The 23,778-nt window shown below is 41.3% G+C and overlaps 1 protein-coding gene across 2 annotated transcripts; it reads right to left on the minus strand.

The window, feature by feature from the left end:
- Positions 1-466: 466 nt before the first annotated feature.
- On the minus strand, positions 467-21,913 carry GGACT (gamma-glutamylamine cyclotransferase). 2 transcript variants are annotated; one of them, XM_090258658.1, is made up of 2 exons: positions 21,857-21,913; positions 467-1,317 (listed from the first exon to the last, which is right to left on the minus strand). In XM_090258658.1, the coding sequence occupies exon 2, from the start codon at positions 1,303-1,305 to the stop codon at positions 835-837; it is 471 nt and encodes a 156-aa protein (XP_090114784.1). In that variant the 5' UTR covers positions 1,306-1,317; positions 21,857-21,913; the 3' UTR covers positions 467-834. The 2 variants fall into 2 exon arrangements, with proteins under 2 accessions (XP_090114784.1, XP_090114783.1); XM_090258657.1 differs by having other exon boundaries at positions 467-1,405.
- Between the last annotated feature and the right edge of the window lie 1,865 nt (positions 21,914-23,778).

A 23,778-nucleotide genomic window follows, 5' to 3' on the forward strand; every position in this document is an offset into this window, starting at 1 on the left:
GCTGGGCTCTGGGCTTGGGTGAGAGCTTCCATCTGAAATCAGTTGTGTCTGCCAGCAATAGGTGCTCACTATTTTGCTAAATTAGAATGAAAAAAACATTCTACCAAATAAGTAAGTCCAAGAAAATTGCCAAAAATAGCACCAATACTTTATTGGACTTACTAAAACATCTAGTTTAATTTTAAATGACTATCTTTAATAGTCTCTTCTTTAATAAGCTGATCTGAAAACTGAAGAACAATGTTAAATCTTCTCCATAACTACTCTAAAATACATCATGTCTTTTTTTTAGTTTCTTTTATTACATTGAGATATCCAAGATCAGATTTAAAATTTTTTTTTCTTGGTACCACAGGTCAGAATCAATAGAGTAGGACTGCTAAAATCGAGCTGTAACACAAAGTCTTTATATTCATTTTAAATGTTTTCTTCAGAATAAAGCAAAGCAAAAAAAAAAAAAAAAGAGAGAGAGAGAGAAAAAAACTGTGATAACACATGAGTTGTTAAAATGTCATTTAGGAGATTTAAGATCCTAAATTTTTCTTATCCAATACATTTAAGCCCATGATGCTCTTTAGGCAGCAAGCAACAAAGCAATATTGGATAGAGAGATTTCAGGGCACAATGTTGTTATCAGTATGTCAAAATTATCTGGGAAATTGACTGCCACTAAAACAGAGATTATTTCTTTTTCCACAGATTGAATGTTACAAATACTTGTTTTCAAAGGGCATTATAATGTTTTTGCATTCAGTGAGTGCAGACCAAGCTCAGGTAATCTCATAATCATCAGTGCTCTGTCTTCCCTTCAGCTGGTGAGCATTTCTCACATTTTTATCTGTTTTCCCGTGGATTATAGCGAAGCCCGTGTGTTCCCTGAGAGTTGTAATTGTCGTGGTATGGGAGGTGGACCCACTCGGGTGGGTAGGTGGCTGCACTGTACACAAAGCACTGCAGGGTCCTTTCAGCAGCTGGAGACTCCTCAGGGATGCTGCGCGTGCCTTCCCACTCAAGAACCACAATCCTCACCTGGGTGCGTTGGTACGCATCTGGGCAGCCTTCAAACTCATCGAGAAAGCACAGCATCTGCTCATCCACAGTATAGATCTCACCGACCACACAGTGGCCATGCCCCGGAAGGTTCAGCAGATAGGGAATGTTATGTTCACCAGCAATTACCAGGGGGTAAGGCTCCACCGTGTGGCCCCGGCCCTGGAAGGTCACACAGCCGTTGGAGCTATTCAGGAGGACATTATGGTTGGGCTGGCCTCGTTTCAGGGTTCCGTACACGAACACGTTGGTCATGCTGTCCAGAGACTGCAAAGAAGAAAGGAAGCAGACTAGCAGGTCTGTGTGCCAGAGAAGCAGGCAGGAGGCATGGTCTCAGTTGGAGTTGGAACCTTGTCTGAGAAGGGCCAGAGAGTAAGTATTTCAGGTTTGTGCTCAAGCAGCTGCTCCCAACCCCCAACACAGCCCAGAGCCCACTGTTCTTGACCATCATGTGGTGGGTTCTGAGATTCCAGGAAACACTGCCTACCCTTTATATTCATTTTCCAAGAAAAGGCACTCAATTGAGAACATACTTGCCAGGTGGAGATAGAACTGCTGCTTTTCAAAGCAGTTAGTTTTCAATCTTTTTAAAAGTTCTTTAAAAATTACATAATAAGTATTTATTATAGAAAAGCAGAAGTAATGATAAGCAAATATAAATGTGTTTATATATAAGTCACCTGTAATGGGCTACAAGAGATAATTCAGGTTTCAGTACTAAATTTACATTCTGGTCCTCACAGTACGACCCAGCAAATCTTTAATAATAGGACATTTTGGTGTTTCTTTTTCAAGGTCCTAGAGGGTAATGATGCTTCCTGTGACTCACTGTGATTTACCACAGCGACCTTGGCTCCAATGTGAAGGTAAATATTTACTGCTTGCCAGGGTCTGGGCCACAGATTCTTATGTAATTGACAAAAGTGATTTCTGTAAAAGTGACTCAAACAGCAATGGAACTCAAAGTTGAACAGGGGTGGGTCCCTCTTCAAAGCCCGGTACTTCACTGCCCTGCTTGCCGAACCCTGTGTAATATGGCAGGCTTCTTTAATACAGGCTTTGGAAACGAGACACCCTGTGCAGGCAAACAAAAGATGCGTCCATCTGCCAGCCTACAACCAGCCAGAAACACCTGGAGGGTGACACCCCCTGGACATTAATCACATGATGAAATGGCCCTTGAAGAAGTCATACTTAATTCACAGGTCTACCCTCTTCTCAGACAACAAGGGCTGGTCTGGGGATCTTATCGAAGCCTTGCCTCACCTCTTCAAGGCATTTGAGGCGGGTGGATAGTCCCAACATGTCTTTTGCCCACACCCTCACCCTCATGCCCAACTGCCTTGGTCTCAGTCACCAGCCTGTAGAATGTCAAGAGTTCCATGGGTTTCATGTAAATTGTACTTGGAAAGGCTTGGCCCTGGGAAAACAGAAGGCTGGCAGGCACATGCACCCCAGGCATTTGACAACACTGCAACACCTTGAGCAGGACAGGGACATGATGGGAGCTCTGGTTCTGGTTACTCTGACAAGGGTGGGAAGAGAGGTTTGGATAGGAGGGTGCAGCAGCCCTGTAGACCAGACATTTGGGAGGAGCTATCCCTGACTTCTCTGCCCCACACTTGTATCCTGTCTTATAGCCGATCTGTCCATTCCCTCAGGATGCACCCAGGATCTGCAGTTTCCTACCCGCTTCACCACTACCACCCTTGTCCAAGGACTGTCCCCCAATCCTGTAAAAGGCCTGCTTCTCTCTTCCCTCCAGCCTATTCCCATTGTAGGCCCAGGCAATCTTGGCTGCAAACTCCATGACTTTCCCTGTTGGTGCCAGCTGGCTTGTTGCACCTCATCTCCCTCCAGCCACCAATGACACCTGCCCACGCTGGGGCCTTCCACAGTCACTGCTCCCTCGCCCACTCAGTTCCTGCCCTTCAGTACTCCCTGAATGGCTGACCTGAAGCAGCGCCTAACCCAGTCCTTCAGTCCTATCACATCACCCTGACTGGCTGTCTTTATGGAACATGTTCTCCAAATCACTGCTCGTTCTGATCACTGCCAGAATGTGAAGACCTGAAAGAACTTGGAAACCATCTAGTCCTATGGAGCTGAGTCTCAGGTTGGCGAGGATGACTAAGGCTGCACACTGGGGCAAAACCTGTCACAACTGGAGTCCCACCCTCCTCATCACTGGTGCCCTAGCTTTTCCCCCCTCTTTCGTTTTTAGAACTAATGTGTCCATACGGTAAAAGTCATAAGTTTTATAAGAGAAATGGAATTTCCTACCCTTCCCACTCCCTTGAGGAAACACTTTTAAGCTTTTTAACTGTTGCATTTAGTATTTATCTCCATATTGTTGGTTTTAAATCACATCTTGCCTTTGTATCCTCAAAGCAGGTGAGCAGAGCAGTTTAAAGCAGAGGCTTTAGAACTAAGTTGCCTGGGTTCTTAACTGTGACTGTAGGCAAACCACTTTACCTCTCTGTGCCTCAAATTCCTCAACTTCCTCAGCTGAGGAAGGACTAATATCAGCCTGCTTCAGAGGACTGTTCTGATACCGGCATTTGTTCATACACACGGACAGACCTGCGCATGTGGTAAGCCTGTGTTCCATGCTTGCGGGGTTACCATTGCTACAGAAGTGGTCTATACCCATGCTCCAAACACACGCGCGGTCTGCCCCACATTCCTCCAACAGACTCCCATCACAATTTGGGTCAAATCCATATTCAGCATTAGAACTGTGTAAACACTGTTCTCAGATAAGGCACATAGTGTACTATAATTTAGTTCCTTTCTTGGACTTCTTGTTTTTCTTGGAAAGATAGCTTCAGCTTTTTTCCTCTCTGCTCTTCACTCAAGTTTCTCTGACAACAATTTGCCCTCACATTTTCTGCAAGTACTGTAATAAGCCTTTCAGCCTTTATGACCCATTGGTTCCATTTTTGCCTGGAGCCTTGGCTCCCAGAAGCTGTCCTGTTTCAGCCTGGGTACTTCTACCATCTGGGATGCCCCTGGCCATCTGGGGTTTCCCTGATTCCTGTCCCTGGGTCCCATGGCCCCTTCTTAGTTGACTCATTTCACACCCTTAATTAACAGTGTGGCTCGGTAGAGAATTCTAGAAATAATTAACTTCAGAACTTTAAAGGTGTTTTCGTCTTTGCCTTCTAATTCCTCAAGTTCTTGCTGAGAAATCCAGTGATACTGGGATCCAGTCCTTTGTACAGGACTTGAGCATTTCTCTCTGGAGACTCTTAAGGTCTTTTCTCCCTTGGATTCTGAGATTCTATAATGATGTGCCTTCTTTTTTTCATTCATTCTTTCTTTTTTTCCCCCCATTCATTGTGCTGGAAATTTCCATTTGAAAACCTTATCTTGCATGGTGGGGAATTTTCTTCCCTAGCCTTCCTTTTTCTTTTTCTGGATCTCTACTACTCAGATGTTGCATATCTGGATTAATCTTTCAATGTGTTCTTTATATTCTACTTTTATCTTCCAATTCTCAATTTTTAAATATTTTTGTCATCATATTTCCAAGATCTTTTTCTTGTTCTCTCATTTTGTCAGCATCCTGTTTGTTCACAGCATAATACCATCTCTCCTCATATTTGGGAAGATGTTATCATGAGTTTGGTTGTTTTTTAAGTTTTCATCTTTCCCTGCAGCGTTTCTCTTTCTCCTCAATCCCTCTTTGTTTTGGTATGTGTTTCTTTAAAAGGTTTTCTAAAAGGTCTTAGTAACACTTACCTGGCCTTTAATATTGAAAAGTGAGGCATGATATAGGAAACCGAAGTTCTATGTGAGGGATAGGGAGCCTGACGGTTGGCAGGCCATGTGTGGGGGCTCTGAGGACAGGTTTTGATAGGTTCCCAGATAAAAGAATCTGTAGATATGTAGGCTTTCCCTTGATCTACATTTTCAGGGTGCCCCCTTGGCTGGGCCTGGAGTTCCCAATCTCAAGCTTTATGCTCAGCCTCTCTGGACAGTAACCCCCATCTGTCCTCTGCTGGGCAGAAGGGGACAGTTCTCTGGTCCTCGTACACTTCCAGCCTCCTCCTCACCTGCCCCTACTGTCCTTACACACCTATGGCTCACGGGTCCAGAGCTTCTCTGCCATCCCGGGTACCAGTCCTCGAGCTTCTCACTGACTTCTGACCCTTCAGGAATGTAGGTTTCTGGTTTCTCCAAGCTGCTAAGTAATCACTCACTTCTGTTTCATATCTTCTAAATTTTGTTGTCCTCTTCTATCTTTTTCTGGGTCATTGGAGTGGCATTTAGGGCATCAGCAGGAATAAAGGAGCTTGTTCCTTCTGAGTCTACTCCCTGCAAAGCCCTCCATTGTAACATCCAGTCCTTCCCTAGGGCCCTTGTCCCTTTTGTCTTTCCAGAGGCTTGATGGGAAATGGAGGATGTGGTGGTTCAGGAGCCCCCTGCTTAGAGGTATGATGAGCAGAGTTTATGAGGGCACAGTTGACTTTAGTGTCTTTTAGGTTGCCAAGGGAAAGCTGGTAAGGTAGTAACTGTGGGCACTAGAGAGGGCTGGAGATGGCTGAAGAGCCACGCAGAAGGTGGAGAACAGGAGGAGTATGCTTGCAGAGGGAGCTCCTTTCTGCCAGGCAGCAATTCCAGAAGAAGGAAAGCTCAGTGGTGAGCACAGGGTACACAAGGAATGAGACATCTCCCTGCCCTCTGTGAAGGTCAAAGGGAGACAGATTTAACAAGAGGTGGCTTCAAACAAACGTGGAACAAGGACAGAGTAGGTGAGTTTGCTGAGAGCATGGTGCAGGGGACCTGGCAGAAGGGACAGCAGCTGGGACATTCATGCTGGGCTGTCTGGCCTTTCCCTAAAATAGGGGGTGATGTTGTCTGTTTGGGATGGGGAAGGGTACCACCAGGCTTGAGGACTTGCAAATAGAAAGATGTTTAGGACCATCCTATAGGAAAAAGCCTGGGCTTTGGCATAAAAGTACAGTACAGTACAGAGCAGGTTCTCAGCAAAGTATGCTTGTTTTTATTACTAAGGGATTCAACTACAAAGCAAGAAAAAAAAAATTTATCCAAGAGTGATAGTGGGCTTAGGGAGAGTTCAGGTACAAGGATAGCCAGTAGTGATCAGAGAGACTTGTGGAATATGGCATTTCTGAGGAAGGCTTTTGACCAGGTTCAAGGGCAGTGGTGCTGAGCAGCAGGTCCTCTGCTGAGCTTTCCCTGAGTGCCACAGGCCATGCTAAATGTAATGTGTCATTTTAGCTAACCAGATCCTCAACACTCTGTATGATAGGTGGTATTATCTCCAGTTAACAATTGAGGAAATTAAATAAGGTGGCTTAGATGAGGGCTCCAGGCCCAGAGCTTGGACAGGACAGCACCAGGAACTGGACCTAAGTATAGGAGACTCCACCAGCCTCCATGGCACTGCCTTTCAGACTGACACCAAGGCCAAGGCGGGTTACTGTGAAGTACAGCCTGGGACTCAGGTTCTGCAGTGGCAGCAACAGTTTGAATGAATTGTATTTGATAAACCAATTCTTTCTCTATATATACTTTTTAATTTTTGGATATTACAAAATTGAGAAATACAGAACATGAAATTTACCATCTTAACCATTTAAATATTTTTTAAAATTACAGTTGACATACAATACTAGTTTCAGGTGTATTAACATAGGGATTAGACATTTATATACATACCTTACAAAGGGATCACCCCGGTAAGTCTCCTACCCATCTGACACCATACACAGCTATTACAATATTATTAACTATATTCCCTACTTTACATCCCCGTAACTGTTTTTATAACTGGCAAGTTGTAGGTTTTTAATTCCTTAACCTTTTTCACCCATTCTCTCCAGTGCTCCTCCGATCTGGCAACCATAAATTTGTCTCTTTCTATGTTTCTGCTTGGTTTATTTTTGTTCTTTATATTCCACATATAAGTGAAATCATATGGTATTTATCTTATTCTGTCTGACATTTCACTTAACATAATACCCTTTAGGTCCATCTATATTGTCACAAATGGAAAGATTTCGCGTTTTCTATGGCTGAGTAATATTCCATTGTATATATGCACTATTTTTATCAATGGACACTTAGGTTGCTTCCATATCTTAGCTATTATAAATAATGCTGCAGTGAACACGGGATACATATGATTTTTGTATTAGTGTTTGTATTTCTTTGGCTAAATACTCAGAAGTGGAATTGATGGGTCATCTGGTAGTTCTATTTTTTTTTTTTTTTTTTAAGGAATCTCCATACTGTTTTCCACAGTGGTTACACTAATTTACAATCCCACCAACAGTGCATGAGAGTTCCCTTTCTTCCGTATTCTTGCTAACACGTTGTTTGTTGATTTATTGATGACAGCCATTCTGACATGTTTGAGGAGATGTCTTACTGTGGTTTTAATTTGCATTTCCCTGATGATTAATGATGTTGAGAATCTTTTTATATGTCCTCTTTGGAGAAATGTCGGTTCAATTCCTTTGCCCATTTTTTTAACTGTTTTTTTTTTTTTTTTTAATGTTAAGTTGTATGAGTTTCTTATGTATTTTGGATAATAACCCATTATTATTTTTTAAAGTATATTTTATTGATTATGTTGTTACAGTAGTCCCAGTTTTTCCCCCTTTGCTCCCCTCTGCCCAGTAATCTCCTTCCCCCATCAATCACATCCTCCTTAGTTCATGTCCATGGGTCAAGCATATAAATTCTTTGGTTTCACCCTTTCCTATATTATTATTAACTTCCCCCTGTCTATTTAATACCAACCAATTATGCTTCTTAATCCCTGCACCATTTCCCCATTTCTCCCCCTTTCCCCGCACAGCTGATAACCCTCCAAATGATCCCCATACCTATGATTCTGTTCATTTTCTGGTTTGCTTAGTTGGATTTTGTTTTTGTTTTTTAGATTCAGTTGTTAATAGTTGTGAGTTTGTTGTCATTTTAGAGTTCAGTTCATTGTCATTTTAGTGTTCATAGTTTTGATCTTCTTTTTCTTAAATAAGTCCCTTTAACATTTCATATAATAATGGCTTGGTGATAATGAACTTTTTTAGCTTTACCTTGTCTGGGAAGCACTTCATCTGCCCTTCCATTCTAAATGATAGCTTTGCTGGGTAGAGTAATCTTGATTGTAAGTCCTTGCTTTTCATCACCATGAATACTTCTTGCCAGTCCCTTCTTGCCTGCAAAGTTTCTTTTGAGAAATCAGCTGATAGTCTTATAGGCACCCCTTTGTAGGTAACTCAGTGCTTTTCTCTTGCTGCTTTTAAGATTCTCTCTTTATAAACTTTCACTTTTGGCATTTTAATTATGATGTGTCTTGGTGTGGTCCTCTTTGGGTCTCGCTTGTTTGGGACTCTGTGCTTCCTGGATTTGTATGTCTCTTTCCTTCACCAAATGGGGGAAGTGTTCCTTCATTATTTTTTCACATAAGGTTTCAATTTCTTGCTCTTCCTCTTCTTCTTCTGGCACTCCTATGATTTGGATGTTGGCATGTTTAAAGTTGTCCCAGAGGTTCCTAAGCCTCTCCTCATTTTTTTCAATTCTTGTTTCCTCATTCTCTACTGGTTGACTGTTGTTTTCCTCCTTATGTTCCAAATCATTGATTTGAACCGCAGTTTCCTTCCCTTCACCACTGGTTTTGCATAGATTTTCCTTCGTTTCAGTTAGCATAGCCTTCACTTCTTCCCTTATGTGTCTGCCATACTCAAGCATATCTGTCAAGCCTTGAGCATCATTATCACCAGCATTTTGAACTCTACGTCTCTTAGGTTGGCTGTCTCCTCATCACTTAGTTCTCCCACTGAAACCTTGATCTAGTCCCCCTTTTGGGCCATACTTCTCTGTCTCCTCATCTTGAGAGGCCCCTGTGTTTGTCTGCCTATGTGTCTTAGGCAGAGCTGTTGCTCCTGTTACATTGTAAGGGGCAGAGCCTTAGGTATTCACCAGTACAGGGCGACCCGTTTCACCATGTTTTGGCGCTGTATGTCGGGGAGGAGTCAGAGAGGGAACAATGCCACTTGCTCAACACTCACCCCTTTTCCAGGCACTTCTCCCACTTTCATATGGGACTGGTGCCTCTCTAGCTATTGCCCTGGCCATAGTTTCAAGAGTGGGTGGGTCTGTGGACATTCTAGGACCGTGGGGGCTGTTTAAACTAGCGGACCCTGCTGAGAGACCAACAGTATCTTCCTTTGCCCCAACTCCCACTGGTTTGCACAGTCAGAAGCAATGAGGATTGATTTTCCCTGGTGCTGGGACCGTGAGCTGCGTGGTCAGTCAGGAACTGAGAAGGTGCCCCATGTGTCCTCCCCACTTTTTAAAACATGTGACTGCACTTTCCGCCAGCCTGCCACTGCCACCGCTGCCACCACTACCATGTTACGTCCTCTCCACCCGGGCTCTGCTCCTCCTAATTGTCAGGAAGAGTATTTCTTCTTTATATCTTTGTTTGTTGGGCTTCCATGCAGCTCGATTTTCTGGAACTTCTGGTTGTCACTAGTTTTGAGGTAGTTGTATTCCTTCTTAGTTGTGGAGGAAGACCCAGCATGTCTAGGCCTCCATCTTGGCCAGAAGTCTCATAACCCATTATTGAATATATGATTGGCAACTATCTTCTTCCATTTTCATTTTGTTAATGGTTTCCTTTGCTGCACAAAAACTTTTTAGTTTGATGTAGTCCCATTTGTTTATTTTTTTCTTCTGTTTCCCTTGCCTGAGGAAATAGGTCAAAAATATTGGTAAGAGAAATGTCAGAGATTTTACTGCCCATGTTTTCTTCTGAGTTTTGTAATTTTGAGTCTTATATTTAAGTCTTTAGTCCATTTTGAAATTATTCTTTTATATGGTATGAGGTGGTGGTCAATTTTTTTTTTTTCATGTATCTGTCCAATATTTCCCAACACCATTTTTTGAAAAGATTGTCTTTACCCCAACGTTATATCTTGCCTCCTCTGTTGTGGATTAATTGATCATATAAGCATGGGTTTATTTCTGGTCTCTCCATTTTGTTCCACTGACCTGTGTGTCTGTTTTTATGCCAGTACCATGTGGTTTTGATTACTATAGCCTTGTAGTATAGTAGTTTGATATCAATTACAGTGTGATACCTCCAACTTTGTTCTTCTTTTTCAAGATTACTTTGGCTATTCATGGTCTTTTCTGGTTTCGTATTAATTTAGGATTATTTACTCTAATTCTGTGAAAAATGTCATTGGTATTTTCATAGAAATTGCACTGATTTGCTTTGGTACTATGGATATTTTAATAATGTTAACGCTTCCTACCCACCATGAGCACAGTTTATGCTTCCATTTATTTGTATCTTCTTCATTTTGTTCAATGTCTCTTATAGTTTTTTGAGTACAAGTCTTTTACTTACTTGGTTAAATTTATTCCTAGGGTTTTTAAATTATCTTTTGTTGAAATTTTAAATGGGATTGTTTCCTTAATTTCTCTTTCTGACAGTTACTCGTGTATAAAAATACAACTGATTTCTGAATATTAATTTTGTATACTGGTACTTCACTGAATTCACTTATTAGTTTTAATAGTTTTGGTGGGTTCTTTAGTATCATGTCATCTGCTACCCCAGCTTTTTTTATCATTTCTATTTGCATGAAACATCCTTATCCATCCCTTTACTTTCAATCTGTCTTTCAATCTGAAGTTGTCTCTAATAGGCAGTATATGTACCAGTCTTATTTTTTTACCCATTCGGCCATCCTTTGTCTTTTGATTGGAGCATTTAGTCCATTTGCATTTAATTATTGATTGATATGTAGTTATTGCCATTTTATTATTTTCTGATTATTTTTGTAGTTCTCTATTTCTTTTGTATTCACTTGAACTCTTTTTATTTTACTCTTATTGTATGTTGATGACTTTCTATAGTGTTATGTTTGTATTCCCTTCTATTTATTTATTGTATATCTGTTGTAGATTTTTGGTTTGTGGTTACCATGTGCTTCACATATACCAAGGTATATTCATGGCTGTGTATTTTAAATTGTCTGCCCTTTGTGTGTGCCATTTGTAGAGCTTACTGGGTGGTGCTCCAGTGTGGTCTGGAACCAACCACCAGGTGTGTTGGTTTTAGACACTTTTGGGAGCTCTGTTGCAAGCCAAGGTTGGCCTTCATTTATGCCCCATTTGCGGCTGCTTGGTGGGAGCTACAGAGTGATCTGTGGTTGGCTGCCACTTGTGCTGGGCTTAGAAGCACTTGGTAGATGGTACGCTGCAAACCAAAACCAGCTGCTACTAGTGCCAGGATTAGGACCCTTTGATGGGCACAACAATGTGAGTTAAAGCCATCCACAACTTCTGCCAGGTTTGTGGCTGCTTAGTTTATGTTCCAAGCCAACACTGGCTGCAGTTTATCACAGACTTGGGGCCACCTGATGGGAGTTACAATGCAAGCTGAGTCCAATCACCATTTGTGTGGGGCTTAAGGCCACTTAGCAAGAGGTAAAGAGAACGTCAAGGCCTGCCGCTGTTTGTTTGGGGTTTGTGGCCCCTTGAAAGAGTTTAGGAAAGTCTGCACCAAGGCAGGCCCCTTGTGTGGAAATGCCTCTGAAAGCAGCTCTGACCAGGCACGTGAGATGTGAGAGCTATGTCTGAGAGAATCACCATGGTAGAGTGAATGGTGTTAGCAAGGTTAATAGGAAAGCTCGGATTTAGTACCTACCTGCATCTGTGAGGCTGCATGGGGAAAGGGCTCAATAAAGGAGCAATGGTGCCTGTCATTGCTTCTGTCCCTGGAAAGACCTGACTCCTGCCCCTCTAGCTCTCATTCAGTTCCCCTCTGTATGTCCCTGGTGCTTTTTGAGCAGTTGCCCCTCTGCTGGGAGTTTGGGAGAAAGTGCGGGCCCTTCAAGAGAAACGCCAGACACTCCAGCAGCGCTCAATCTCACTCAGATACAATCCCCACTTGTTTTCACAGGCAGACATTATGGGGACTCTTCTTCCTGGCACTGGTGTCCCAGGCTGTGGGGCTGGGACCCCTCACTTCTCAGAGGGGACCTTCACAGCTGAGCTATTCCTCCTGATTCTCAGTTGCCACATGTGAGTGTGGGACCTGCACATTCCTTTTCTCCATGCCTCCTACCAGTTTCATCAAGGCTTCTTTATATCCTTAGTTATTGGACTTCTGTTCAGCTAGTCTTCAGGTGGTTCTCAACAATGGTGCTCTATAATATAGTTGTAATTTTGATGTGGTCATGGGAGAAGGCAAGCACAGCATTTTCCTACTTCACCATCTTGACCAGAAGTACCCACTTTAACCTTTTTTAAGTGGACACTTCATTAGTTTTAAGTAGATTCACATTGTTATACAACTGTCACCATCATCCATCTTCAGAACACTTTTCACTTTAAAACTGAAACTCTGTACCCATTAAATTATTATTTAACTCCTTGTTTCCCCTCCCCCAGCCCACCCATGCTTCTTTCTGTTTCTATGAGTTTGTTTGACTACTCTGGTATCTCATAAAAGTAAAATCACAGAGTATTTGTCATTTTTCTTATTTCACTTAGTATAATGTTTTCAAGGTTCATCCATGTTGTAGCATGTGACAGAATTTCCTTCCTAAATTATTTAAGGCTGAATAATATTCCATTGTTTTTATGTACCACATTTTGTTCATTCATCCATCCATCAATGGATATTTGGATTGTTTCCACCTATTGCAAACAGTGCTGCTATAAATTAAGTGCACAAATACATCTTTAAGCCCCTACTTTCAATTCCTTTGGGTATTGCTAGGTCATATGGTATTTCTAAGTTTAAGTTTTTGAAGAATCTCTATACTGTTTCCCTAGCGGCAGCACCATTTTATATTCCTACCTGCAATGCACAAGGGTCCAAATTTCTCCACATCTTTGCCAGCACTTATTTGCTATATTTTGTTTTGCTTTTTTTGATAGGATAATGGCCATCTTAACTGGTGTGGGTGGCAGCATCTCACTGTGGTTTTGATTTGCATTTCCATAATAATTAGTGATGTTGAGAATCTTTTAATGTGCTTATTGGCAATTTGCTTATCTATCTTGGAGAAGTATCTATTCAGGTCCTTTGTCCATTTTCAATTAGATTATTTTTTACTTGTGAGTGTTAGGTGTGTTCTGTATCTTCTGTATATTAACCTCTAATCAGATATGATTTGCATATGTTTTCTCCCATTTCATAGGTTGCCGTTTTACTCTCTTGATTTATATCATTTGGTGTGTGGAGTTTTTAATTTTGATGTCATCAGATTTATTTTTAACTTTGTTGCCTATGATTTTGGTATCATATATAAAAAATCATTGCCAAATCCAATGTCATGAAGCTTTTGCCCTATGTTTTCTCCTAAGCTTTATAGTTTTAGCTTTTAGATTTAGGTCGTTGATCCATTTTGAGTTAATTTTTGTATATGATATAATGTAAGGGTCCAACTTCTTTCTTTTGCATGTGGATACCCAGTTTCTCAATTGTTGAAAAGACTGTCTTTTCCCCATTGGTCTTGGCATCTTATCAAAAATCATTTGACCATTTCCCAAGGGTTGTCTGGGCTGTCTTCCACCGGTTTATATATCTGTCTTTATCTCAGTACTACATTGTTTTAGTTGCTGTAGTTTTGCAATAAGTTTTGAAATCAGGAATTATGAGACATTCAACTTTGCTGTCCATTTTCAAGATTGCTTTGTTCATTTGGGGTCCTTTGAAATTCCATAAGAACTTCAGGATGGGGCGACTTCCGGCCAAGATGGAGGCTTAGACGGACACGCTAGGTCTTCCTCTACAACTATAGAGGAATACAACTACTTCAAAACAAAGGATAACTAGAAATTCCAGAAAATAAAACTACACGGAAGCCCAACATATTAAGTTATAAACCAGCGGTGCCATTTGGGCAGGTAAGAGTTAAAGAAGGCAAAGCTGTTTGCGGAGCGGTGGGCGGGGCGGCGAAAAATCCCAGAGGCAATCAAGCCCCTGGCGTGCACGACTCCGGCGCTGGGGAGAGCAGCCGCAGCATCGCCTTGAACAGTGAGGCCCAGGGGGGCGGGAGGACGGATCCCGGTCTCCTAGCTGAATAACTGTGTGAATCCATCTTGGACCCCCGCCCCCACAGAAAGCACCACAGGGCTGCGAAATAGGTCGCGGACAGGCAGGCGCCGGCCGGTCGCTGATTTGTGACGCGTACACAGGCACTGCCCCCGACAGCCAGCCCAGGAAAACAAAACGCATCTGTCAAAATGTGGCAGACAAATATAGAGATCCCGGTGGCACAACTCACCAGACAGCAGATAGAGAACCTGACAGATGAACAGATAAGAAACCTGTCAGAGGCTCAGTTCTGGGCCATTGTTATCAGGTGGCTTACAGAATTCACAAAAGAGCAGGAAAAAGATATGAAAGAAGCGAAAAACTTTCATAATGAAAGGAACAAAACCACATACGAGACAGATGGTGAGGAATCCAGAGTTCATTTCAACAAACTGGAATATGGAGAAGGAACAAGCAGTCAACCAATGCAGCGAGAGGAAATAGAAAGCAACAATGAGAGGATCAGAAACCTCTGGGACAGCTATAAAAGGCCCAACATAAGAATCATTGGTTTGCCAGAGAATGAGGAAGATGAACTAGAACTTGAAAAATTGAGTGAAAATATAATAAAGGAGAACTTCCCAGACTTGGGGAAGGGAATAGACATGCAGGTCCAGGAAGCAAGGAGAGTTCCCAAGAGACTGGACCCAGGGAGAACCACTCCAAGACACATTATAATCAAAATGTCAAAAATTAAGGATAAAGAGAGAATCTTAAAAGCAGCAAGAGAGAAGAAAAGAATTATGTACAAAGGGGTCCCAATTAGACTATCAGCTGACTTCTCAAGGGAAACACTACAGGCAAGAAGGGACTGGCAAGAAATATTCAAAGTAATGAAAATCCAAAACCTACAACCACGAATACTCTATCCAGCGGAATTGTCATTCAGAATAGAAGGACAGAGACAGTGTTTCCAGGACAAAATAAAACTGAAAGAGTTCATTAGATCCAAACCACTGTTATATGAGATGTTAAAGGGACTGGTTTAAAAAACAGAAGCTAGGGAGATGAAACAAAGGCAAACGAAACAGGCAACGAGAGTGGAAAAGGAACTGTGGGTAAGGGAAGCATAGTGGGGGGAGGTCAACAGGGAGGGGGAGTGGGGAGAGGGAGGGAGATGATATAGGAATTGGGGATCATGGTAGGAGGGAATGGAATAGACGGAGAGAGATTGGGAGGAACTGTATGCACAACTAATGGACATAATCTAAAAGGGGGGGACAACTGGAGGGAGGGGGGCCACCGGGTGGAGGGGAGCAGAGGGAAGGGAAATTGGCACAAATGTAATATTTTAATCAATAAAACACATTAAATCTGAAAAAAAAAAAAAAAAAAAGAACTTCAGGATGGATTTTTCTATTTCTAAAAAAAAAAAAATGCAGTTGAGGATTTTGATAAGAATTGATATTAAGTCTTCCAAGCCGTAAACATCTGATGTGATTTCATTTATTTAATTTCTTTCAGCAATGTTTTATAATTTTTAGAGTATAAGTCTTTACCTTCTTGGTTAAGTTTATTCCTAAGTATTTTATTCTTATTCTTTTCAGATTGTTCATTGTTAATATATAGAAATGCAACTGATTTGTGTGTACTGATTTTGTATCCTGCAACTTTGCTGAATTCATTTATTAGTTCTAACAGCTTTCTTGTGGAAATGTTAGGGTATCTACTTATAAATTATGAGAACAGATAATTTCACTTCTTCCTTTCCAATCTGGATATCTTTTATTACTTTTCTTGCCTGATTTTTCCAGGTAAGACTTCTAGTACTATGTTGAATAAAAGTGGTAAAAGCAAACATCCTTGTCTTGTTCTTGATCTTATAAGAAAAGTTTTTCTCTCACCATTGAATATGTTGTTAGCTGTGGGCTTTTTCTATATGGTTTAGTTTAGGTGTTTTTAGCATGAAATGGTGTTGAATCTTGTATACATTTTTTCTGTGTCAATTATGATTGTGTGGTTTTTTTGCAACCTTATACTGTGAATGCAGCGTATTACATCAATTTTTCTATTCTGAACCATCCTTGCATTCCAGGAGTCAATTCCACTAATCATGGCATATAACCCTTTTAATGTGTCATTAAATTCTGTTTATTAGTATTTTGTTTAGAATTTTTGCACTGATCTTCATCAGGGATATGAGTCCATAGGTTTCTTATAGTCTCTTTGTCTGGTTTTGGTTCAGGGTAATGCTGACCTCATTGAATGAATTTGGAAGTGTTACCTTTTCTTCAATTTTTGGGAAGAATTTGAAGAGGACTGGCGTTCTCTTTACATTTGGTAGAATTCACTAGTGAAGCCATTTGATTCTGAGGTTTTCTGCCTTGGGAGGCTTTTGATTACTGAGTCAGTCTCCTTACTAGGTCTGTTCAGATTTCCTGTTTCATCATGATTCAGTCTTGATAGCTTTTGTGTTTCTAGGAATTTATCCATTTCATTTAGGTTATCCAATTTGTTGGCATTCAGTTTTTCAATGTACTCTCTTAAAATCCTTTTTATTTTTGTAAAATGGATTGTAATTTCCCACTTTCATTTCTGACTTTAGTTATTTGTATCTTCTCTCTTTTTATCTAGGTTAATCTAGTTAAAAGTTTGCTAATTATGCTGATATTTTCAGAGAACCAAGTCTTGGTTTTGTTGATTTTCTCTATTGTTCATCTTTGCTCTAATATTTATTATTTATTTCCTCTGCCAGCTTTGAGTTTAGTCTTTCTCCCCCTTTTTTTAGTTCCATATCTCCCTATAATCCTGTTCCTTGTCTGTCATGTTCACCCAGTTTTCAAGGGCCACTGTGTCATAACCAACAGAACATGTGGAAAGTCTATTATATTGGTCATATCCTCTCAGAACTAAAGCTAGGGCTAACTCTAAATATGCCTGTGGTTCTACAGACCAGGAGCACATCAGGACCTTCCTGATGCACCAGTCCCTAGGCCAGGCTATAAGGGGTGGCACTGGCACTGCCACTGCAGAAGGGGATGCGAACTTCTAAGGCTCATATATTACTGTGTCTTCCACCTGTCCCCTTCTGCTATGTCATTCCTTCTAAGGTACTGGGTTATGGTCAGAGTCTTGGATAAAATGCCAGAATTTGGTTTAATACATAATGGGTAGAAATAACTGTAGGTGAGCCATCTGGGCTCTTCTGGAGCAAACTGAAGAATGCCCTTCAATAGTGGTTCCATCTGTGCTTTAATGTGAAGTAGATGCTCCCAGGAAGGCCTGTTATAGGACACTGGTGGTCAAACAGGGTGGCCTCCGTGTTTACTTATAGATGGACATTTAAGGACACAATGCATGACAAGTATAAAACGTACTGTGGCACAATGACAGGTCTAAATCAAATTCTAATCTTAGCAACTGTGAATCTTTGGAAAAGTTATTTAAATTCTCTGAGCCTCTGTTCCTGCTATTTAAAACTGGATTCATCCTATGTTCCTGACATCTAATCCTATTGACTCTGACTATGGGCCAGGCCTCAGCACCCCAATGAATACTTATTATCTCTTCCCCTTGACCCTTTCCCTCCTAAGTTCTCTACCCCAGCTACTTCGTTTAGCAAGAGCATATGAAAATATGTGCTAGATTATATTTTTATGAAGCTCCTTAAAAATAAAACCAAAAAGGAATAGGCTACATAATAAAAGGGAGATGGAATCGAGCCATATCAAGTATTGATTGTGGTCTTAATGATTTTTCAGAGCCAAGAATACCTGGGAAGATGATATTACATAGAAATGATCATGGTTAGGCCATAGGATGTTAATTATGACTGCAGAAAATCAGTTTAGCAACTTTCTTCTTGCAGAAGATGACATCTCATGTTCATAAAAGAAAACCTGGCAGTAAAAATTAAACTTCTTTTCTAGGAAATAATAATCACAATATAATTTTCTACATTTTATCTGTTAAGTTGTATCCTTTATATTAGGTTGAGAATAGTTACTTATATAATAAAAAATAAAATTAATCTGCATTTCTGGATCCTTTCACAAGAAAAACACCATTACCTTTCTGATTGTGTTTTGAACAACAAACACTGATCTGTCAGGAAGAAACTTATCCCTGTGGGGACTGAGAAAGGATCAGAGTTAAGCACTGAAACAAGCAATTAATTCCCATTAGAGGATTAAGGAACTCAAGTTCACTTTGAGTCAGAAACACGAACTGTGAATAAAATCATGTACAACTAAGAGGTTACTTGTCAAAGTTAATAATTAGAGAATAGAAGAGCAAATTGGAATGCATAGAAGCTGAGCAGCCACATGAAGCACTAGGAAGGAAACTGGTGGGGTTCTGTATTCATGGGACAAGATTCACCATTCTCAAGATGCTTTAGAAACATGGGGGGTAGGGTGGGTAGTTTCTGCCATGTGGTACTGTCCTCACCCTAATAGACGTAGTCCATGATAAGAAGTCTAAAAGCATTTTCCACCCTGTTATGTCACCTTGCCTGTGCATGATTTCCCTGTAGTACCTTATCATTAAGACATGTGAGATATTAACATTCAATTTAGCAAATTTTACTTTTGGGCTTTAGAGTTGATTCTAAATTAATTCAAGCACTATCTCTGTAAACAACTTTACCAACCTATCAAGTATTGAGTCGGAGGCCACTACTGTGGTCAGGACTTGGGAATCAAAGGGTCCAAAAGCCAAACTCTTTTCACACCTGGCTGGTCCAGAATAATGTGGACATCCAGGGTAGGCATGGAGGTGGACCAGGCTCAGAGTCTAAAATAAAGTTTTACATCAGCAAAATTTGGCTACTTTAACATTGCCAATATTTAAGAAAACAAAAACACTCATGAAAATGTCCATCTGGCCTGGCACTGCTTGAACTGCCTCTGTCACTTATTCAGCAGTTTTTCTTTCTTGAAACACAGTCCATCTACAGTTTCATATTTCATCACTTAAGCAGAAATTGAAAATGATCACAAGTCCTTTGCATAGTTGTTAGAATTTTCCTGCTTGATATTTTTTCTTAGCTACCTGGTGGTAAGAGTGTAAAAGCCAGGATTTAATTTAAGAGTTTACTATTCTAGTTTACAAATTAGAACAGTGCATATGCCTAGACTACATTTAGAAACACATACACCAGGTGAACCAAACAAGAAAAGGGCTAGTATTTAACTATTCTTAAGTCAATCTGTGAAAGGATTTAAGTGGATACCAGCTTCTACCATGAAAACAACCTTTAAAAAAAAGATGTCTCCATAAAATATTCATCCTGTATGAAAATTTAATGATATGAAGAAATGTTAGTAAAAGCTGTGTGTCATCCCTTCAAACTCTTTTCTCCAAGTGATAAAACATCAAGCCACTCAATGCTTACTGACTGCTGTCAAGTTAAGACTGTGCTAGAAAAGACAGTTATAATGCCAGTATTTGAGTCACACAAAATTAAGGCCTCTGAGGAGCCTGCTCTGCCACTCACCACTGGCATGATAAACTTTCTCAGAACCAGAAATGTATGTCCCAAAGAACTTTTGGGGAAGCTCCCTCTCATCTGTCTTCCCCTTTGCTGTATAATTTGCTTTCATCATTTAGCATCTTATGTCAAAGTCAGCTCTAGCAGAAGCACGGCCCCACCGAATTTGTGAAGGGCACCGTGTCACAAATGAGGGCTAGTTTCACAACTGTTGTCCTAGTTTTTACATGGCCACCGGCAGCAACACTGGGCAGTGGCTTTTAGCAGAAGCAGACATTATTAAGTGAGGTCAAATCTTAGGAAAAAAACATATATCATGTTGTCCATGATTGCTCTAAAGAGGATTTTTGTTATTTTACAGAAACTGTCTCACATCTCAGTCAAGAAGCCACTTCTTTCCCTTCCTACTGTAACATTTCCCTTGAGAAAACGCCTGCGAGTCTGATATAGTTACATACTAATTCTTCAGAAGTTTCTTAAAACTGTAGGAAACAGGTGAAAAAACAAATGCCTTGAACTTTAAACTGGAACTCATCTTGTGAGCTTGAAGCAGTTTAAGGTCATGTCACTCTACCTTCGGAGTGGCTGGAGGGCGATGGGCCGGGGAGGGCTCGGCCACATCCTGTGGGTGCTTTGATGCTTTCATTCTCTTGCTTGCTAGTTTCTTTATAGCAATGACAAGAGCTTCCTGCCCAGTCAACCCCCGGAAACATTTAAGGCAAAACACCTTTCTTACATTAACCAAGCAGCTTGGGTGAAATGGCGGCACCTTTGAAATCAAGAAGCTAGGGTCTCCACTCCCAGTCAGTCCCTCAAACTCTGGACCTTCATGGGAGCCCACAAACGAACAGGCGCTTCATGGTTTCTGATGCACACTAGGTCCTTTGAATGCTTTCTCGGCAACTATTCTGTGGGGTTTTACTCTTTAATCGAGCCAAAAAAGACCTTTAAAAAGAAAAAATATTAATGTCATGCCACTTTAATGAGCATTGTGTTGCCACTTTAAAAACATACAGTGACTAACAAGGAAGATAGTCATCCCCTAGGCCAACTCTAAAAGTCTGGAAAGGAACAGCAATAAAATCCCCTAACACCGAGTCAGAGAAAGGGTTTTATGGAAACAGAGGATGGTGAACTGGCCAGGCCCGCCAGGGCCATGGCCCTAAATACCAGGCGCAGCTGGGAATGGAGGTGCTGCCAGCCCCCACAGTTCCCAGCAGGAGGCACAGAAAGCTCAGGAAAGGCCTGGAACCACAAGTCAGAATAGATTGCCGTGGAGACAGCTGGGGCCTGACAGCAGGTCTGACACCCAGAGAAGTGCCAAGAGTCATCATCTCAAAGTGCCTATCTGCCTTGTGGGTGTGGCTTCAGGAACAAGGGCTTCACCTGCTGGCCTACCTGTGGCTCAGAGGGGAAAATATAAATAATTCTGGCCACCATGACTGAGAGCATTTACTGTGTGCCTGACCCATGCTAAATGCTTCACTTAAATTTTCAAGTCAACACAACTCAGATATCTCACTCCCTAGCTTCTCCCCATCTGATAAATGGGTAAACTGAGAGATGAAGTGACTTCAACAGGTGCTCCAGTTAAAGGCAGCAGAGCAGATGTGTCTGCTTTCACACCTCCTTCCTGTCCTACAAAGGCTTTCCCTCAGCTAGAGGAAGAGAGTGCTCCTCTTATTCCCTCCAGCCCGGAACTACAAAACAGGAACAGCTTCCAGCCACCAGAGGGCCCCAGGCAGTTGGTGGCTTGGGCCACTGCCCCACACCAGGTTCCATTTATATCCTCATCTAGAAGGTACCCACAGGAACTTATGAGCACAGAACAAATACCAGTGCAGTCAGCCTGGGAAATATGCACTCAAAAGCTGCCACCATCCTGGCATTCTTACTAAGTTTATCTCAACTTGTGTAAGCAAAGCCTGATGGGACACTAGAGCATATCCTAGTGAGCAGGGGAGGTCCGTGCAGCCCCACCGGCAGACACTGTTCTCTGTGCCCTAGAAGCATGGAATCCTGGTGGACCCAGAATGGACGGGATTCAGTGAGACTAGAAGGGAGGGTAAGGTAACATCTATGACTGGGTCAGCCAGGAGAGGCCATGCTTTCCATTGCAAGCAGAACTTGCTTTGAACGCTGGAGAAGGCAATAGAGTTCCAGTACATACTAACAACCAAGAAGCTCTATCTCAATCTTCATTATTTGGGTTACTTCTCTGTACCAGACAACCACACACAATGAAGACAGTGACACAGAGGGCAAGGGTGACTCAGTACCTCAGAGCTTCTCTTCCTCTCAGTCTTTGCTACATCGTCAGGAGCTGAGAACGGGCAGTGCTGGTAGAATGTACATATGGCAAGAAGTGAAATAAATACAGTTGAGATAGTTTTGAGCAGAGTTTCCAGTTCTGGTAAGAATAAACTACATATACTTGCACAAATTGTGAAATACTATTATTTCTATGATTCCACATGAGTTAAATACTCCTATATTTGTAGTTAAACTAAAATGGACATTGGACAATATAAAGTTGAATGATAAACTCAATGCTAAGGATTTAATATAATAAATAATAATAGTAAAATAACATAAAGAAAATATAAATAAAATAATAATAAAGTAGCAACTAAAACACCATGACAAATCAAGAAAGAAAAACCATAATAGAAAGGAAAACAACTTCATATTTTAGTGCCTTATAACTGCACCCTTTCTGTTTTCTAAACAAGGGACGCTGCATTTCTCTCTAATCTGTTTTTCAAGCCAAGAGCTCACTGGCAAGGGTCAAACCTTCTCTTCATTTCACATCTTCCATATCAGCCAGCACAGTTGAGTGCATGCAGCAGGCACTTAATATCTACTGCAGTAAAACAAGTGGTTATCCCCTCTTAGTCCAAATTCCCAAAGATACCCTTCAGTCCGTTTGGAATTTCTCAATTTCTCCTTCTCACAAAACATCACAAGTTCAAATACTGCTCTAGGTGTAAATCTACAGGAATGGAATTCAGTTCTGTGGCTCTGCCACCATTTCCTTCAGATGCCCAGTCACAGAGGCAAGGTCCAGTAAGAGTAAAGTGCTCCGGACCCTGAGATCTGGCATGGGGTCAGCCTCCCTGGGAGCAGGGGCAATGGTACGCATCCACATAGCCTTATAGAGATAAAAGGCCATCTAGAACCTGCAAAACTAATCTCTAGGGACAACAATCAAATCAATGGGGGCAGGAGGAGGGGCACATTCTAGGAAGATGGCAATGGTCTTGTCTTTTGTCAAAATCACCAATCTGTGCACTTAATGTGTGAATTTTCTTGCATGTAAATTATACCTAAAATAAATTTAATCTAAAAAAAGATTAAATGAGATCATGGGAGGAAGGCAATTTGTAGGTCTGTAATTATCCTTACCAGTTTATATTCTTTTCTGAGTTCAACATATTTCATAGTCCCTAATCAATAGCAAAAATCTATCTTTTATTAAGTATTGTCATAAGTATCCAACTATTTCCAAAGTATTTCTGAAGCAGATTTGTGGTAGCCTTCTTTAAACTCAATCACTTACTGGAATCCAACATGCAAGGAAACAAGACAAGACAGACTTGTCTGTCACGGCTACCTGGGTCCTGGGAGGGAAGCAGCAGACAGGTAGAGCAGTCCCGGTGTGATAGTGTGATGGAGGGTGCATTACTCCCTGAGGGACAGGGACTGGGATGAAGATTCAGACCTCACCAGCTGTCATTGCCCACCCAGGGCCTGTCTGTACTGGCTGCTGGCCAAACAGAGGTATCCATGGTTGGCTACCAAGAAATACAGCAAATGATTTGCCTTTGCCAGCCTGCTAGGGGAGAGCACAGTTTTTAACTCGCTTGCTGGCAGTTGCTCAAAATACATTTTTTCTGCCTGGAACAAGCCTCCAGTCAAAGGAGGAAGAGCCAAGAATCTGCATCTTGTCGGAACCCTCAGTCAATTATGATGGGCATGGGAAGGGCCATCAGGTCTGGCTGAAGGCAGGTAACTCCCACTTTACCCTGTATGCCCCCCAAAAGCATTTTTTTTTTCTTTTGGTGACAACTCAGGCAGTAAGCAATGGAGGGAAAGGTAACGACTATCCATTAGCATATTATTTTAAAGGTTTTGTTTTTCAGAAACATTTTAAGGCTACATTAACTTAAAATGGTTTTTATTTGAGTATTTTGCTTACTTA

This window comes from Furipterus horrens, unplaced genomic scaffold (genome assembly GCF_987537825.1).
Source record: "Furipterus horrens unplaced genomic scaffold, mFurHor1.1.pri manual_scaffold_12, whole genome shotgun sequence".
NCBI lineage: Eukaryota > Metazoa > Chordata > Mammalia > Chiroptera > Furipteridae > Furipterus > Furipterus horrens.